General features: G+C 55.9%; 1 protein-coding gene across 2 annotated transcripts; it reads right to left on the reverse strand.

Annotated features, from left to right (window-relative positions):
- Positions 1-481: 481 nt before the first annotated feature.
- Positions 482-18,636, reverse strand: FCSK (fucose kinase). Of its 2 annotated transcripts, XM_059999920.1 has the most exons (25): positions 18,404-18,636; positions 17,411-17,576; positions 14,575-14,675; positions 14,069-14,220; positions 12,924-12,974; positions 11,816-11,941; positions 11,425-11,497; positions 10,924-11,021; positions 10,442-10,522; positions 9,836-9,955; positions 9,485-9,656; positions 8,958-9,070; positions 8,195-8,296; positions 7,903-8,073; positions 7,353-7,417; positions 6,265-6,635; positions 5,380-5,590; positions 5,039-5,205; positions 4,721-4,942; positions 4,236-4,379; positions 3,953-4,072; positions 2,142-2,329; positions 1,959-2,058; positions 1,233-1,456; positions 482-1,058 (listed from the first exon to the last, which is right to left on the reverse strand). In XM_059999920.1, the coding sequence occupies exons 3-25, from the start codon at positions 14,654-14,656 to the stop codon at positions 984-986; spliced, it is 3,228 nt and encodes a 1,075-aa protein (XP_059855903.1). In that variant the 5' UTR covers positions 14,657-14,675; positions 17,411-17,576; positions 18,404-18,636; the 3' UTR covers positions 482-983. The 2 variants fall into 2 exon arrangements, with proteins under 2 accessions (XP_059855903.1, XP_059855904.1); XM_059999921.1 differs by lacking the exons at positions 12,924-12,974; positions 14,069-14,220; positions 14,575-14,675; positions 17,411-17,576.
- Positions 18,637-18,826: the final 190 nt, after the last annotated feature.

Consider the following 18,826-nt stretch of genomic DNA (forward strand, 5'->3'; position numbering starts at 1 on the left):
CCAGGAAAGGCTGGATGCTACAGAGCAAGACAGGTCCATCAGTTGCACTGAAATGTGAAGGCAAAAGCCTAAATCCTTAGCCTCCTCCCACACCCAGAGAGGCACATGGCCACCACCAGGACCCACATGATAACAGGTACCTCATCCAATCCCGGACCCTCATCCCATCTCTTGGGCCCTCAGCACCAGAAGTTGGATCATCCCAGGGGCAGTTTCCCACAGTGCCAGGGGAAGTGGGAATTGCTCCCAGCAGGAACAAAAAAGAACTTTATGAGGACAACCTTGAAGAGCAGAGTGAATTTATTCCAAGAAGATTGCAGTCCTGAGAACTCACGGCCCACAGGCACATGGCAGAGTTGCTGGTTAAGGCCACGATTAGCAGTGACTTGCTGCAGGACTGCACTGGCTCTCTGCCACAGACACGAGTGTGGACCCTCATCCCTGTTCCCGCTCCCCCATTAAGTCAGCTTGGGAATGAGTGTGGAACAGGAAGTCTCTACTCAGGCAAAAGCCTGACCTCTAAGGAAGGCCACAGGAAATGCCTCAAAGGGCCTCTTCAGGGTCGGCCTTACCAAGGGAACCCAGCCATCTGCCAAGGCTGGTTGTCATCCCCTTCTTCCAGGCCCTCATGGAGAGAGAGAAGGCCAAGGCCCAAGCTGGGCCATCAGATTTGTAAAGGTCACAGTGGACGCTGAACTTAGGACCTTCCTGTGTCCAGATGGAGCAGACACCAAGCCTAGGCCCCTGTCAACCAGGAGGTCACAGTCCTGTTCCCAAGCACCGTCTGTGCCTCACCAACTTTTAGAAAGGGCTGGGCCTGAGCTCAGGTTGGCTTCCTTTGGAAGCAGATTCACAAAGAAGTGGGTGAAGAGTAGAAGACTGAGCGCTCCCATGGGGGAAGGAAGGGAGGGCCTGCTATAGCTCCAGGCTTTCTCCTCTTGCAGAGGGACAAGCCTCATGAGAAGGGGCATCAGGCTGAGGTCTCAGTCCCCCAGCAGCTGCAGGCTCAGGCCCTGAGTGTCCACTTCTACCAGGTGGATGCTGTAGTTTCCGAGGCCCTAGGAGCAAAGGACAGGAGGTGCTAAGAGGGTCTGGGTGGGTTTTAGGCTTTCGGGAGGCTGGACTGTGGCTGCAGGGCCAAGGGGACTTACACCTGTAGCCGCTGGTTAGCTGGTGGGCCACAGGGACGGCTCCTGTCCCGTGCCAGATACCATACCCCGACCACACCATACCTCAGTCTTGGCCAGCACAGCCTCCAGAGCCTCCTTTTGCCGCGGCTCCTTGGTCAATAGGTAGAGAAAGCCCCCGCCACCTGCCCCTGCCAGGCTCTGGCCATGCACGTGGGGGGCCAGGACATCCATCATACGCCGCACAGCCAAGGGCTCACAGCCTGGAGCCATGAGCTTCTTCTGCTCCCAGTATGATGTCAGGCACTGGCCCAGCAGAGGCAGGCTCCCTGGGGTGGGGGCAGAGAGGGGACTTGTGTGCCTGGGCCAGGATATTCACTCAGTGCCCCTCTGTAGACTGGATGGGGTGCCAAGAGGCACTTCTTAACCAGTGTCATAGTTAAGAACCTGGGTTCAGTACTCACTGGAAACAGGAGTGATAAAGCCCACCTCACGGGGTTGTTTGAGGACTAACGAGCACAGAGCAGTTGGCGTGGTACCCGGCACAGTGTTCACTGAACTGTGTAACCCGAATCAGCTCTGACTCCCTGGAACTCGGCTATGGAGCCAAGCCTCTTCCCCCATCTGCTTCCTGGTAGGTGGGGCTGGAGGCTTTCCCCAGGATGCAAGTATTGACCTGAGATGTGACTCCCACCTACGTGTGGGACCCTGCAGAGGACAGAGGCTTCACACCTAGGGCTGGTGCCAAGTCTGCAAAGGCCCCGGGCCTCAGACCCACAGGCAACAGGCACTCACTCCTGGTGCCTGAGCTCCGGGGAAGAAGCGCCTTACCTTGGCGGAAGGCTTCAGCACACTCCTCGGTGTGCCGCACCAGGTTGTGGGCATTCTGCACAACGGCAGGCAGCCGGGCATACCAGCTCCTCAGCACGTCCTACAGGTGGGGCAGGAGGGGTGCAGTGAGGCTCAGCTTAGCTGAGCCATCTCGCGTCCCTCCCTTCTGGGGCCAGGGCTCACCTGCAGCAGATTCCGGGCCAGACGGGTCTTGCCAGTGTACACCAGGAGCAGGTGGTCATTGAGCTTCTGGACAAAGCCCGCAGGCACAGTGATCTCTTCCACTTCCACCTTCAGCGGCAGCTGAGGCCGGGAGCGCCCCACCTTGATGCCAGGCATTAGGCCACCCACTTGGTCCTGCCAGCCACCTCCTGCGAGAGCCCGGGCCCCGTCACTGTTGGAGCCTATCTGGCCCAGCTTCCCTCTCCCAGTACAGGCTCCTGGCCTTGCATCCCTGGCAGGGACCAGTGTGGGAAGACAGCTTCCCCCCACAACTTCAGCTGGGCCAGGTGAGCTGTGCAGCTTCTGCCCCCGCCCTGGGAGCAAGTTGAACCCAGCAATGGAAGGGGCTTCATTCTGGAGCCAAGCTTAGAATGCACAAGGCCTGAGTTTTGTTGCAGACCTAATGTGTACTTGGAATTGGGGTAAACCACATCAAAGGATTAAGACCTTACACTAACCTTTCCCCCTGAGGAGGGATGACATAGGACTTTCCCTACACCTAACAGTCCCTGCACCCTGGCTTGCCTGATAAAGGGTGTTGATGGTGGAAATAAGCTTCTCAGCATTTCTTATCAAACTTAAAATAGCTTGTTCACATTTTGCTTTACTAATGAAAGGTACGGATCTCTTTTCTTCTTGCAGCTATATAAAAATGTCAAAACTTGAGATGATTCTGGGATAGGCCTTTGATATTTGGAGAAGGGTCTGCAAGGATTTCGAGTATAAAATGCAAATGGCAGGAGGCATCTGGAACTTTACAGCCAAAATGTGGTTAGCGTCAGGCCTGGAATGTCAAGAACTCCTTAATTGCACCCCTCTCCTTCGGAGCACGTAGCGTAGCTTGCAATTATACATTTATTGGAGTGGTTATTGATCAGTGTTTGTCTCCAATAGACTGTATAAGACTTTTGATGGCAGGGATGCTGTTTTTGCTCGTTTTATCCCCAGGGCCCAATACAGAGAGGGTATTCGATAAATAGTTGTCATTTGACCAAATGAGAGATATGAACAGTGTACCTCAAAAGAAAACTAAAAAAGCTTCCCCATCTGCCCCTTTTGCTAATGACTACCTATTATGGGATGTGAGTCATTACAATGAAAGGAGGGAGCTAGGCTACAAAGTGGCCAGAGAAGATACCATAATCAGGCATCTATACATCTTTGTGGCATTTTCCCTCCCAGAGTCATGCTGAAGATGAGGCCTGGCATCCTGAGGTGACCAGAGCACCCTAGAGCCAGACAAACCTCTGGCTGCTCTCCATTGTGCATGGATGCTAAGGGGCCACAGTGATGAGTAGGAGAAGCTAGTGACATTCTGTATGATCACAGCCATGGTGCTAGTGGTGACATTCTGTATGATCACAGCCATGCACTTGGTACCACATCATGTGGTGGGGGAAGCGAGGGACAAGTGGCCCTAGCCCAAGAGAGAGGCACGGTGCTGAAGAACAGACTGAAGGTCCTGTCCCCTAATCCAAACCCAGCCCTGCCCTGAGGGACAGCCCTGGGTAGGAACAGAGACATGAGGAATACCTAACACACATGAAAGGTGCAGCACAGACTCTTAACACTTAGTAGGTGCTCCTACATCAAGTCCTTTGAGGTAGAAATATTTCATTTTGAAAACCACCAGAGGAAGAGTGTCAGAGTGATAAGAGGGAAGTTCTAACCATTGTAAGGAGCAGCACAGCTCTGTCTGCAGGTCCAGGGAAGCCCCTGGAGGCCCCTGAAAAAGTTCCAGTGACCTCCCTCTGCCCTGGGGCAGGCCATACCTGTGGTAAGCACCTGCTCCAGATGCAGCACTGCGTGGATCAGGGCCTCCGTGCCCACCGCCCGGCCTGCGGCCCGCTGCAAGGCGGCCAGGGCAGCCCCCGCCAGGATGCTGCTGGTGCCTGCAGGGCACAGGGGAGAGTACCAGCCATGAAACAGCTCTGCCCAGCCCAATCCTGCCCCACCCCCTCCCTCTCCACTGGGCAGAGGCTGGGGAGAGGATTGGAGGCAAAGCTGAAAGGGGGAACGGAGTCAGTGAGCAGCAGGGAGACAGGGCCTGCTCACCAAGGCCAGAGCCATGGGGCAGCTCGGACCAGGTATGCAGCTCAAAGCCGCCCCCAAAGGTACACAGCAGCTGCTCACTCAGCGAGAGCTTGGAGTGGACACTCACGATCCCCGCACAGATGAAGGCCGCCTTCAACAGCGCCCCTGTGGAGTGAGCAGCATCCGGCAAGGAATTTGGTCTCCAGGGGTGGAAACAGACACCCCACCCATCTCAGCCTGGCCTGGGGCTCATCTAGGGGATAAAAGCCCAGCAGCGGTACAGACCCCATCCCCAAGCCACAAAAGGTCCTCTGGGCTCCATAACACCAGCAAATGTGCCAGCTCTACCTCCTGTGCCTGGGCAGCGTAACGTCAGGGCTCCTCCACCAGACTGGCTCGCCCTCAGGCCAGGCACCCATGGCCTGCAGGGTCTCTCGGGTTCTGCCCCCGTCCCCCAGCTGGCTAGGTGTGCCATCCCCACCTGCACAATTCACAGGTGCCCTGACCTGGGGCATGGGGCTGGCAGTAATCCTGCAGGTCATCCAGGCTCCCGCATACTATCTTCGTGGCCATCTCGTCCTGCCGAGGTCCCAATGCCAGCCACAGCTCGGGCTCTGGGATGCAGCGAGCCCTGGCCCCAATGGGCCGGCGGCCATTCACTCGCACAGCCAGGCCCAGCACTGCCCCACCAAGCTCATAGGCAAGGGGTGGCGTGTCACTCCAGCCCCCTGTGGCAATTGAACAAGACCAAGCTGGTCACAGGGGCTGCCAGCTCAGTTCTGGGGTGGCTACCCTCACCCCTACCGCCCCCCCAAGGGGCTCACCAGAGAAGTCCACTCGAGCCGGGCACTCAGCCACCACCCACTGCCCAGGTGCTGGCAGCTCTACCGGCACCGAGGAGACAAAGTGCTGGGCTGACATCACAGCCTGGCGGATCAGGATCTGCCCAGCCCCCTCGTAGTGGCGGGCAGCTCGTACTAGTAAGGCTGGTCTGCCAGGAGGGAACAGAGAGATGGTGGCATGGAGCCCCAAGCTGGGGGTGGGCTGCTTGGGTTTGGGGACTGACTGCCCTAGGTGACCTGAGGACACTCCACCTCTCTCTGGGTTTCCACCTCCAAGGACGGCAGGGGGCTACTCCAAGGGTTTTGACATCATTAGCACCCACCTGCTCAGCCACTTGTCCCGCTCCTCGGCAAGCGCCGCCACGCCCCGCGCCAGGTCTCCACACTCCAGGTACGAGAAGGGCCGCACCCACTCAGGGTTGGCAGCTGGCCCACTCCGTAAGCCTCCTTGGCCCTCTGCCATGCAGCCCAGGACATCCGCCACACAGGCCAGTGCCCGGGCTGCCACGCCAGGATCTCCCACACCAGCTGCCACTGAGGGACCAGGAGTCAGTAGTAGCTGGGGAGGAGGCCCGCCCTCAATGCCCCCTGCCCTCAAGCACCCCAGACCTCTTCACTTTTGCCCAAGATGTATCCTTGCCTGGGAATGCTCCCCACTCTTCTGCCTGGCAAAGTTCTCATCCCATCAGCCCCAGCCCAGACATGCCTCTGTACCCCCCACCCAGTATGCCCTTAATGAGTAAGAGCTCAGGCTTGGGGGGCAAACCACCTGGGTTCAGTCTCAGCCCCCCACCAACCAGCTGTGTGGCCATGAGTGAATAACTGAAATGGGGAATGAGGCAGTCCCTGTGAGGCTAAGGCTGAGTCCCCACAGAATGCCTGGGTCCCATGCAGGGTGGGCCACATCCCCCGGGCTGTGCTGGAGCTCTTCACCCACATCCAGCGCCCCCCCCACCCCCGCACAGAACGTGCAGCCTTTGCCGATGCTCACAGGACCCAGAGGCTCAGCCCCAGGCCTCCGCCTCTCACCAAACTCCCCACTAACAGGGATGGAGCTTCCCAGAAACCTAAAAGTTAAGTCCATTTGTGTCTTTCCCCTGCTTTAAAGTCTCATGACTCCCTAGTACCCTCAGGTCAATGACCTAGAGGGCAGACAGGGCAGGTGATGCTGGGTCTGGCTTCCCAGCATGGGTGCCCAGCACACTCACCCTGGTCCAGGGTGGCCATCAGGGGCCCAGGACAGCCCTCGCGCACAGCAGCCTGGATCAGCGGGCGCAGGCTGAGGTCCTGTCGGGCCTCCAGCACGTGCCGCGCCTTATGCAGGGCCTGGCGGAAGAACAGGTGCCGGCGGGAGGCCAGTGTGGCAGCCCGATCCAGGCACGGCTGCAGCTGCTCCCATGATAGACGCCAGGAGGCTCGCCAAGCCCGCAGGGCCTTGCTCCCAGCCTCCTGGGGGTCCAGCATCCACAGCATGTCCTGGGGCCCCAGGGCCCTCGAGGGGTGGAGCACGGGAAAGAGACGGGCATTGAGAAGGCAGCGCTCAATGCGGGGCATGTCTGGGTCCCACAGGTCCCAGTCCCTGATGTGGGGAGAAAGAAGACACATGAGCAGGAGGGAAGCAAGTGCTCCTGCCTGGTCACCAAGACCTGACCACCTGTCAGCTGGGGGTTGGCTCATTCATGGGGACAGGACGAACTCCAGAGGCTGCGCAAGCAGGCAATTCAGGGAGGGAGGCCCAGCTGCCCTGCCTCCTTCCCCAGGCCATTGAACAAAATCCCAAAGCCTGAGCACGGCCAGGAATTTGGAGTTGCCCAGGGAGAAGATGCTAGGGAAAATCAGGCTGCTCGAAACTACCCCAGGGGACTTCCCTGGTGGCACAGTGGTTAGGAATCCGCCTGCCAGCACAGGGGACACTGGTTCGAGCCCTGGTCCAGGAAGATCCCACATGCCGTGGAGCAACTAAGCCCACGAGCTACAACTACTGAGCCTGCGTGCCACAACTACTGAAGCCCGTGTGCCTGTAGCCCATGCTCCGCAACAAGAGAAGCCACTGCAGTGAGAAGCCCGCGCACCACAACGAAGAGTAGCCCCTGCTCGCCGCAACTAGAGAAAGCCCGCCCGCAGCAATGAAGACCCAACGCAGCCAAAAATAAATGAAATAAATTAAAAAAAAAAAAAAACGACCCCAGACTGCAGGGATGGTGGGAGGTGGGGCAGGATGAGCAGAATGAGCCTCCAAGCAGCTACCACCCTGGCTGCCGAGACCCCCAGAGGCCCGTGGGGCCACCAACCCTACCGAATGCCTGTCTTCTGGAAGAACTGACTCCAAGACATGTTGAGATACGTTCCTGTCCCCTGTCTCTGGGGAAAGAGAAGGAAGCAGTCAGGGCTGCAGGGGCCACAGGAAGGGGTTAAGGGCAATAAGGCCAGAGGACAAGGATCTGCTCAAGAGGGGACAGGAAAAGAGACAGGGGCACTTAGGCAAGCAAGTTCTGTAACAGCATCAAGTCCTGGAGCTTCCACATTCCAGCCCGGGTGCCTGGAACTTGGAGCAGAATCCTGGCGCCTGACCCTCCATAACTGGCTCTGCAGCCCAAGGCGGGTCACCTCTCTCTCTGAACCTCAGTCTCCGGCCTGAAAAATGGGGATAAGAATCCCCACCCAGCCTGCGTCAGAGCAGCTGAGGAGGGAGGTAAAGGCCTGTTGAGACTCTACTGGCTACACTCTCCTCACTGCCTATCCCTCAGGTGAGCGCTCAGCGAGCCCTGCAGTGAAGCTGCGCTAGGACCCCCGGTGCTCCCCAAAGCCTAAAGAATGGGGGCGCGGGGAGGCGGGTGAGCACCTACTTCCCAGCTGTCGAGACGGCCAACGAGGGTGAAGGCCCGGCTGCGGGCGCCGTGCAGCTGCACATGGTGTCCCTGCAGGACGAGGTCGTGCAGCTCCAAGCCGTGCAGTGCCTCGGACTGGGCCACGTCCAGGCCACTCACGAAGCAGCCAGTGCCGATGTGAATGGGGCCCTGGCAGGAAAGCGGGCAGGCGTCCTGCGTGGGCAGGGGAACCCCAAGCACGCCCACAAAACACACAGGACCCTGGCTCCCGTACCCTTGCCCTCCCTCTGCCTGCCCTCTCAGGCCTCACCCGCAGGTGGCAGTGCTGCAGGACACTCCCAGGACCCAGCTGGATGGGGCCCTCCAGCAGGCAGCTGACCACAGAGCTCCCGGCCCCCAGTAGCTGCCGCTCCTGTGAAGCCAGGGAGAAAGCTGTGAGGGCCCGGGGCGGGGGCTGCCCCAATTCTCCTCCACAGCCAGAGCCAGAATTCCTGCTGCTCCCTGCGCCTGTCGGCCAGCCAGATCCCTCTCGGTATCTCCCTGGCCACAGCCTCAGGCTGACTCCCATCCCATCTTGATTTCTGCTGCTCCCCCAGGGGCACGCTCTCCCTGCCTTCTCCTCCAAAGCAAATCTGCACCCAGTAGTGGAGGTCCCACCAGATGACAGCTCCCCCAGAAAACCTCTCCCACCTGTCCAGCTACCCCTACCCCTGCCACCCTGAGGGCCACCTCTGAACTCTACCTGCCCCATCACCATGAATTTGCCTGAATCCCCAAGCAGACCCTTCAGAAAGGGTGTGGGGGGGGGGGGAATCTTCTCTAGCTGCTCACTCAGACTTGGATGTAGAATCCTGACTTGGCCACTTACTGGCTCTGTGGTCTTAGGCAAGTAACTTAACCTCTCTGAGCCTCCAGTGACTCACATGCAAAATGGGGATAATAACACCTACACGCATAGATAATCTGTCCCAAGAGTGAGCTATTCCCTCCCCTCCCTGCATCCCCCCCATTCCTACCTGTCTTCAGGTACCCCGTAGGCCCCTCTGCTGGCCTTACCTCCAGGCAGGTCTTACCTCCACCTGGGAGTGCACGACCTGGGCCCCAGGAGCCCCCGGGAATGTGAGACTGTGCAGGAACTCACTGGCTGAGTTGGTCATGTAGTTGTAGCTGCCGTCAGGGACATATGCTGTAAAGATACAAGTACTGACCCCAACACCCTGCATGTTGCAGCTCTGACACCAGGCTGGGCCTCCCACCAGAAGACACATCTTCATCAGGGCCTGGGAGGGCAAGCATGGAAATGAGCCCGCTGTGCCAATGGGGAAGCTGAGATCCAGAGAGGCTCAGCAACCTGCCCAAAGTCACACGGCTAGAAAGTAGAAAGACCAGGACTGGAGCCCAAGAATGAGACAAAGGAAGAAGAGGAGAGTTACCTCAGCAGGGGACTCGGAACTGGGAGAGGGTAATTGTCTAGTCCATGTACTCACTAGGCCTGCCTGGTCCAGGAGCCTGGGGCCAGGCAGGTGGGGTGGGAGCCTCATTCTGGGGGCCTTCACTCCCATGGCCTCCCCACCCCGGAGAGCCAAGAGGCAGTACCCACCCACTGTGAGGGGCTGATCGCGAAGCTCCCTCCACAGCTCTGCCCGGGCTCCATGCCGATAACCTGCGATGTCCGCGTCACCTTGCCCCATCTCTGGGGGCTGCCCCACCAGGAAGTCCTCCCTTCTCACGTTCCGGGCCATGCAGAGCAGGATGTCAAAAAATAGAGACAGCTGGGACAAGGGCGGGAAGCACTGCTATTAGTGGGTTCCTAGGCTGAGCTGGGGCGGTTCCATCTCTAGAGACGCTGACATAGAGAGGGGAAAGGACTGGCCTGAGGTCACACAGCCAGGCTGCCAGTGTCAGTGCCTCGTGCCCAGGCCAGGACCTGCCAGTCCCCAATCCCAGTCACCTGGACAGGCCGGGCTCCAGAGTCCAAGCCCATGTAGGTGCAGGCGTCCAGAGGCGGGCTCACATGGGTGGCCAGGAGGTGCTCAGCAGTTTCCACAGAGAAGAAGACAAGCCCAGAAACCTGGAGGGGCCCCCACAAGGGTCAGGTGGGAGACCCTGGGGCCAGCCTTGTGCCTGAGTTGGGGAGGGCCATGTGCAGATGGGCCAAGCAAGGCTGACTGCCACACCGGAAAGGATCATTCATCTTCTGGGCCACTCCAGCACCCAGACTCCAGGCTTACTGGAGGCAGCTCCACCAAGGGCCCCTCAGCAGGCAACTTCTAGGACCCCCTCAATTTTCAGGTCTCCTCCCAAACCCAGTTCTCCATCTTCCCTATAGTCTAGTCCCAGGCTCTTATCCACCACTCGTACCTTTGTCCTTCATTCTAGAAGGATCCCCTGAGTCTGGTTCCAGCCTTTCTCATTTGGGACAAGACCCTGAATTCCAAGGCTACCCCTCCTCAGATTTTGGCTTCACCTGCTCCCCTGAATACCAGTTCCAGATCTTCCTCAGATTCTGGTTCTAGCCTTCCCCAGAAGGAGTGGGGCTCTGCCCTGGCAGCCATACCAGTGGCACCCGCCCATCAGGCCTGGCACATCGTTGTATCTCTGCCTCGGTGCCTTGGTAATAAATGTCCAAAACGAAGCCCTACGTGGGAGCAGAAAACAGAGTTAGGGAAGGGAGCAACAGAGGATTACGAAAGAGGGCATGCAAGGGTGTTCTCCAGATGTAAACCCAGGATGCAAGTCTGACAGGCCCCAGCATACTCCTGGGGATACAAGTGCCTGAGACCTCCCCCACCCTCACAGCGGAGGGCAGGCTTCAAATGTCTCCACAGCCCCAAGCCTGGGCACAGAGCCTGGCACGGGATCAGGGGCAATTCATGTTTGGTAAAAGACTAAGTGAGCACAAGAGCTGCTGCCATGGGGCGAAACTCCTCCAGATCCAGACCATGCCAGAAAGTCCAGGACGAGGCTGCCCAGAGCACAGGACCAGGAGGCCATCCCAGGATGGCTCAGCTGCCCACGCTGCTGCCCCAGGGGCACTACCTGGGAGTCCGTGAGGTAAACACCATGGTTCCGGGCATAGGCCGTGCTCCCCGGAAGGGCGATCACTCTGGCTCCCCGGAAGCCGTCCCAGCTGATCCCTGCAGGTGGGGGAGTCAGGAGGCTCTCCAGGGACCCCAACCCAAGGAATGGGGGAATCCCTTCCAGGAGGAGGGCAGGGGCATCCAGGCACCTCTAAAGAAGATATGGTTTCCAAAGCCAGATGGACATTCCTCTGGGAGAATGACAACACCTCACCCCCAAAGTTTGTCCACAGAGCCCTTTGGGGAAAAGGGGGCAGGGCTGGGTATCTCCACTCTACGAACAGGCAGACTGGCCCAGCAGGGGAAGCCCTGCCTCCTGGTCTAAGCTCCATCCTTCAAACCTTAGAGCTGCCCTTGTGAACAGGGCAGCAGGCCAGGCCCAGAGATGGGGTGGGTGAGGAGAGGCAGAGCCACGTTGGCTGTGGCTAGGGAAGGCAGTCCCAAGCCTTCTCAGGCTCACCTGGGTTTGGAGGAACAGACAGCAGCATGTCGGTGCTGCAAACCCACACGCCTGGTGGGGAGCCTGGGCCCAGCTGTGGGGAGAGAGAATGAAGCTGGTGGCCGGGCCCAGCCCTTCCTCTGCTCCCACACAGCACAGCCTCGGCCTGTTCCAGGGAGACTCGGGCTGCTGAGGTAACAGGGGCCTCCCTATATCCATGGTGCCGATGCCAGCCCTCCCGCCTACTTCCTGAGGCCGTACCTCCCCGCAGTGTGGCCAACGCTAACATCCTGAAGCTCTAACTAACTCCAGGCACCCGAAGTCATTGTTCCTGGCATCCCCTGTCTGAGCCAGCACAGACTATGGCTGGTGGCTCAGCAGGACAAGGCCCCATGGCAGCTGCCTGTCTCACCCGATGGCTCATGATGTCCAGCAAGCAGTCCAAGTTGCAGACCACGGCCTCCACAGGGGCCTGGGGGTTCTCCACAGGGAGGCAGGTGAAGGCCCGGCCACAGTCATCGAAGGGGAAGTCTCGGCCCTGGGGCGGGAGCAGGCACAGGCAGAAGAGCTTGAGGCAGAGAGCCTGGGCAGAAAGCCATCAAGCTAGAGGACTTTTACAGAGTGTGTTCTCATGTGATTTTTTAAATTACATGATTATGGTAAAAAATTAGCAAATGCAGATACACAGAAAGAAAAACAATCCCTCAGGGATAATAACCGTTGCCCTCATTTTGAGGTTATGCCCTTTCATATACCTCATATGCATACTTTTTTTTTTTTTTTACAAAAATGAAAAAGACGGAGACAACAGAACTTCACACACACACACACGCGCGCGCACACACACACACACACACACACACGAGTACAAGTCAAACTGGAGAAAGATTGGGAACCATATCAATGTCAATATCCTGGCTGTAATTATACTATAGTTTTGGAAAATATGACCATTGGCGAGCTCTGGGCAAAGTTTACAGAGGCTTCCCTCTGGATTGTTTCTTAAATGTGGATCTACAATGATCTCAATCAAACTTTCAATTAAAAAGGCTGAGATCATTCTATACAAACTTGTGCGGCTGGCCTTTTTCACTGAACAATGAAAATATATTCACCGATGCTCACAGGGAGCCAGGCCAGGCCCCAATTTAAGCATTTGATGGGTCATCTCAGCACATCCACATGAAGTAGGAACTGCTGCCATCCTCATTTTACTGATGAGGAAACTGAGGCCTAGAAACAGTCAAGTGACTGGCCCCAGGTCACAGAGCTGGTCAATGCACAGGTCGGTGCAGAGAGTTAAATGGACCTTTCAATCATTGTCTAATATTCCACCAGGAGGATATGCTGTTTATATTTAACCGGTTCCCTATTTTGGACACCTGGATTAATTGTATTTCTGATTCTTCAGGATTTGCACAATGCACACTGGCACACAAAGGCAGAAGACCCCTAAAGTCCCATCCAACCCCGAGGACTGACCATCCTTCTGCATGGCCCCTGCCCAGCATTCTACTGACCATGTGCAGGATGAGGATCCAGGCCGAGTGCAGAACATCTGATGTGACCACCTATCAAAAGTGGAAGAGCACTGTTCACAGAGGTCTGGGCGGATGTCACCCTCTTGTGCAGGGAGAGACCCCAGCACAAGTCCACACAAGAACCAAAGGGGGGACTTCCCTGGTGGTGCAGTGGTTAAGAATCTGCCTGCCAATGAAGGGGGACACGGGTTCGATCCCTGGTCTGGGAAGATCCCACATGCCACGGAGCAACTAAGCCCGTGCGCCACAACTATTGAGCCCGTGCGTCACAACTATTGAAGCCCACGCGCCTAGAGCCCGTGCTCTGCAACAAGAGAAGCCACTGCAATGAGAAGCACGCACACTGCAACAAAGAGTAGCCCCCGCTTGTTGCAGCTAGAGAAAGCCCGTGCGCAGCAACGAAGACCCAACGCAGCCAAAAATAAATAAATAAAATTAATTTTAAAAAAAACAAAACAAAGGAACAACCAACAAGGTCAAGACCAATGGCCACAGGCAGGCACGAGGCAGCCCTGGCCACTCCTGGATAAGGAAGCACAGCAGCTTTCCAGTTGGGCCACTCCCCTGTCCCCTGTTTTTACGGAAGGCTGCAGGTGAGAACGTGGGGCTGGCTGGCGGGTGACTCGCATTAAGTCAGCTTCATGGCAACCACACAGTGGTCCCCTCCCCTGCGGGTGCCATCCCCACTGCCAGAGCGTGTCCATGCCTGTGACCACCCTCACTGCCTGTGCCAGGGTGCCATGCAGGCAAGGTGACCTCGTGAAGTGGCTGGGTGTGTGTGGGACGTGGGCCCACGCTCTACACACCAGGGGCCACTGCACCTGAGTTCCAGCAAACCACTGCTATGTGGGAAGGAGCGTCCAGGGTAGCAAGAGGAGATTTCTCAAGGGAAGCCAGAAAGCCTAACTCCTAGATACTGGCTCTGACTTTCTAAAACCACTACAAAGGCCGCCCCTGCCTTCTGCCCTCACCTGGACGAGTCTGCTCAATCTACAGATGCAAAAACTGATGCCAAACCAGAACTGGGCGGGAAAATGGAGCCCGAAGAGCTGGGGACCCCGGAAAGGCTCTGTTTGAAGCCCCCATCCCTGCTGCGCCCAAGGGGGCACTTGAGGAGCACTCACAGTGAAGCCCGCACGGGCACTCAGGTGCTCAGCAACCACCAGCAGGGCGTTGAGGGTGGCTCCTCCACTGCCCACATGAACCTCAGGGTCTTCCACGGCCAACAGCAGCGTCCTGGTGGGGATCTGCTCTCGCTTCTGCCGTATCTCCAGCTCTGCGGTCAGAACATGACTGGGACCTGTCCCCCAGCCTCTTCACCCCGGTCCCAAGCACCTCAAGCAAACCTCCTGACAGCCATTATTTAATCTTCTTTGACTTAGCAGCTTTTCATCTAGTAGCTCATCAGATCTTTGCCCAACTCAGTGAGGTAAGTACAATTACTCCCATTGCACAGATGAGAAAACCGAGTCTCAGTGAAGTGACCTATGTCGGAGGTCACGTGGCTAGGAAGAAGCAGAATCTGGGTTTGAACCCGGGTCTGCCCAGCTCCTGGGGCTGTAGGGGTATGTGACAAGGAAAGGGGAGAGGGTTCCACATTAGGGGCAGAGTGGAGAGGGAGATCAACTACCTCTCTGGAAGACCTCGACGCTGTCCTTGTACTGGCATGTCAGGATGATGACCGTCCAATCAACCCCCTTCGGCTGCTCCATTCTGGCCAAAGTTGAAGGGCTTCCAGGGCAGAGATACGGGTATGTGTGAATTTTTTTTAAATTATCATACCCTAAAATTGATTTCTTTGGTTATAAGTAGTTTTATGAATTTTAATACATGTATAGATTCTTGTGGTTACTACCACCATCTGCATCTTAAAAAGCTCCCACATGCTAACCCTTTACAGTCACACCCTCCTCCATCCCTCACCCCTGACAACCGGCCATCTGTTCTCCAAAGCTATAGTTGGAATGTAATCTTTTGAGATTGGCTTCTTTCACTCAACATAATGCCTCTGAGATTCATCCAAGTTGGCTATGCATATCCATAGTTCTTTCTCTTTTTTTGCCAAGCAGTATTCCGTCTTATAGACATCGCACAGTCTGTTTCTCCACCTACCCACTAAAGGACACCTGGGCTGCTTCCAGGTTTTGGTAATCATGAATAGAGCTGCTATAAACATTCATGTGCAGATTTAGCGTGAACATAAGACTTCATCTCTCCAGGCGGACACCTAGGTGTGGGATTGCTGGGTAACGTGATGAGGGTATCTTTGACTTCATCAATCTGGGAGCATGACATTTCCTCAGGAGAGGAAGTAAGGGGAGCGGGGTGGGGTTGACAGGGGGTCCCACCTTAAAACAAGGGGCTGCCCTTTCTGTACCGCAGGCCCCTCATCATCCAATCATTGGCACTGAGCTGCAGGGAGGGAGGCTCTAACTTCTAGGCTCCCGAGGCTGAGGGCAATTCCCCGGAAAAGAGGGAAGCTCTGGGAGAGGTGTACCAGTTTGTTCAAGCGCAGCATGCTAACAGCACCCACTACAGGGACCTCAGAGGGGACCTCCCCTCCCAGAGGCTCCAAGCCAGAAGGGGGCTGCAACCCCACCTGTCAGCCATCTTCCTCCAGGGCACTCTGAGCAAGTGAGGGGAAGGTGAAGCCAAAGCTATGGCTTCACCCACTCCTCTCCCCCAACACTCCTTTCCTACCGGATAAGAAACCAATCTGACTGTAGAGGCCCTGGCCTCCCCAAGACCTCTGTGGACGAGTCCCTAGGAGTGCGCTGGCATCTACCTCTGGCAGGGTCCCAGTTGCTGTCCCATGCAGCAGCCCACCCCCACCTCTTCCCCCCAGCCCCCAAAGCTCAGTGTGGGGAGGGCCGGTGGAGTGAGCTGCATGCCACCCCAGAGGTGCCCTGAGCACACGTCCGTCTGCAGTCAACCCTCACCCCAGCTGGAGCCAACAGGAAACCTGAACCTCAGTAACGGTTCCTTCCTATGCCAGACTCTGCTGCCACCAAGCCTATGGTTAAGGCTGACAGACACGGCCACTTAGCAACGCTCATACTCCCACGAGCTTTCAGGGAAAGCTCCACCACTAACAAAAATTGCTCTGTTCCCTGTTCAGCTCAGGAGGGAAATCCAGAGGGGAAACCTGAGCTAGAGATCTTGGCCAGGCATCTGAGGTCAAAGGCATTCCCCAGGTTACCCATCTGGCCTTCTCAGTAAACGGGGTGGCTGGGGATTCCAGACTGGCCACCAACTCCCTGTGTGATCTTCGGCACCCCTAACCCTCTCTGGCCTCCTGTGGTAGGGAGTGTAACGGATGGATGCCCCCATCTTGTTCGCATGGAGGCCATGCTTCCCACCAACCAATGACATGAAAAAGACAGACCCACTGCTACAAGACGGGGATCCTCTGACAGGCACTCTTGGCTCCAGAACTCCCCATCAACCCAACAGAAACTGTCTTACAACCGCACTGCAGTCTGAGAGCTTTCTACCCATACCTCCTTTCTTCCTTCCGGTGCTGTCACAGGAAGCAGAATTGAAAACTGACAGCTCTCCCTGCTTCCTCCAGCTCCCTCCCCTTCTTCCCTCCCCCAATAAATCTCTTGCAAGTCTAATCCCATCTTGTTCTCTGCTTCTCTGAGGAGCTAAACCATCATGGGAGTATATCATCTTCCTCTTGGGACTGCCAAAGGAAAAATTACTGTAAGAACCTCTAAAGTCTGGGAAGTACTTTCTTTATCCTTAAAGATGAAGAAACTGAGGCACAGAGAGATTAAGTGACTTGACCAAGGTCACACAGCTAGCAAGTGGTAGAGCCAAATTTGAACCCAGACACCTTTTTTCCAGAGTCCATTCTCTTAACCCCTACACTGAATCTACTTTGTAGGATGGAAAAAAGAACAGACGTACTAAATATATGTAAAGTGCCCAATACAATGTGACAATGAAATGGGGATGGCATTAATAGTAACAGCCACTAGAAGTGAGCTCATCCACCCATTCTGACCCATAGTTAAGGCACTATGATTTTTCATCTTCACAACACCACTGCCAGGTAAGTATTCTGTCCACCTTACAAATGCTAGTTGATGCTGCATCCGTGACTGGGACCTGGGTGTCTCAGATTCTTATTTAGGTGATGGTGATAATGATGTTTGATCCCAAGCAAACGTGCTAAAACAGAGCAAGGAGGAAATGCCCCAAGGAGAGTCCAAAGGTCTGAGCCCGGTCTTGGCATAGTGACTGAGAGTCACGAGCAGATGACAGGTTGCAGGCAGAGGAGGGAGGACGGCATGATCTGGACTGTACTCTACTAGAAACTGGAGCAGAGGAATAGTCCTGCACTGGGAATCAACCCCCAGAGGCTGTCCCCAACTCTCCCTCTTCCTGTGTGATCTTGAGCAGGTTACTTAACCTCTCTGAGCCTCAGTTCCCTAACTGAAAACTGGGGCCAAGATACCAACCTCCTAGGATGGTTGCATTAAATAAAACATAAAAATATGTGGCACACGGCAGGAGCTCAATGAATGGTAGTTCTCTCCAGTGAGGAAAAGCAACAGGAGAGTTCGACTTGACCCTGAAGCAGGTTGGAACGAAGGCTCTGATATATTCTCTGGGTCAAAGATGCCCCTGTAGAAGAAAAAAATCAGGGAAGGCCTGGGAAAATCAACCAAGGCTAAGTAGCATGCCTTGCCCGATCAGACTAAAGGGTATTATGAGAACAGAACACAAAAGGTGGAACAGTACTGGTGGCATAGGGAGTGTCTTCTTCAGGCACCACGCCAGAGACACGTTGAAGTATCAGCTCATGTGACCCACTCAACAGCCCTATGAATTGAATTTTACCACACCTACGTTATATTTAAGGAAATTGTAGCATAAAGAGATGAAATAGCCTGCCCAAGGACATAAACAGCTTTTACAGGCAGGTCAGGTGTATCCAACTCCAAGATTCTTGTTCTCACCCACCCTGTAGAAACAAGACATCTCTCCTGGAGTCTTCAACCTCTGTCATACCTGACATTTGTACAGAAATCTTAGATAATACAGGCCTCTATCCAATATTCTGCACACTTCCAACAGAACTTTATCTACTGAGGCCAAGTTGAAATAGTTCTTAATGTCCTCAGCCACACGCTGCCTAAGATTAGGATAGGGAACGGAAGCCAGGGACAGAATAAAACAGTAAGGCCTCTTCATATTTGCTTTTTGAAGAGAAGTGGGGCAGGGATTTTGCATTTTAAGGGGAAAAAGTAGCCCCACGGAGGAATCTGATTTGTCTTCTGGGAAGCGAAAAAAGGCAGAAGGAAGGTGATGGGGAGTAAAATTACATTGCAAATTACACAAACGTCATATAATTGAGATTTGTTGATAATGACGAGCCCCGATGGGGTAAACGGAGGCAGGAAAAGCGACCTCAAAGGAAAAATCACCAGCGCCAGCATCCAGAGGCCCACCTGCCTATGGTCCCTGTCCCGGGCGTCCCCAAGTCCCGGAGCTCCTGTAGAAAGACCCAGGCCAACGGGTTGAAGGACCCGCAGACGCCCCTTGGAGCAAGTGGGCGCCCGGAGGCTGCTGCAGAGTTCCCCGACGCTCTTCCCTATCAGGAACCAGGCAGCCAGTGGCCCGGCTCAGTCCTGCGGGTCCAAGAGTGTGGGAGGGAGGCGGAGAAACCGCGCAGAACACTGGGGGTACCGTACCGGTATCCGCGCAGTCTGATATACGTGCCTCCGCCGGCTCTCGGCACAGCAGGATCTTGAACGCGGGGCTGTGCGTGCCTTCGCGGCGCACCCTGGGAAATGTAGTTTCAGCCCTCCGCTCGCCCTGGCTTGTCCTCCCCGAAAGCCCAGCTCGGAGCTATCGCCTGAGCCAGCGGAGAT

The sequence above is a fragment of the Delphinus delphis genome, chromosome 20 (assembly GCF_949987515.2).
Source record: "Delphinus delphis chromosome 20, mDelDel1.2, whole genome shotgun sequence".
Taxonomy (NCBI): Eukaryota; Metazoa; Chordata; class Mammalia; order Artiodactyla; family Delphinidae; genus Delphinus; species Delphinus delphis.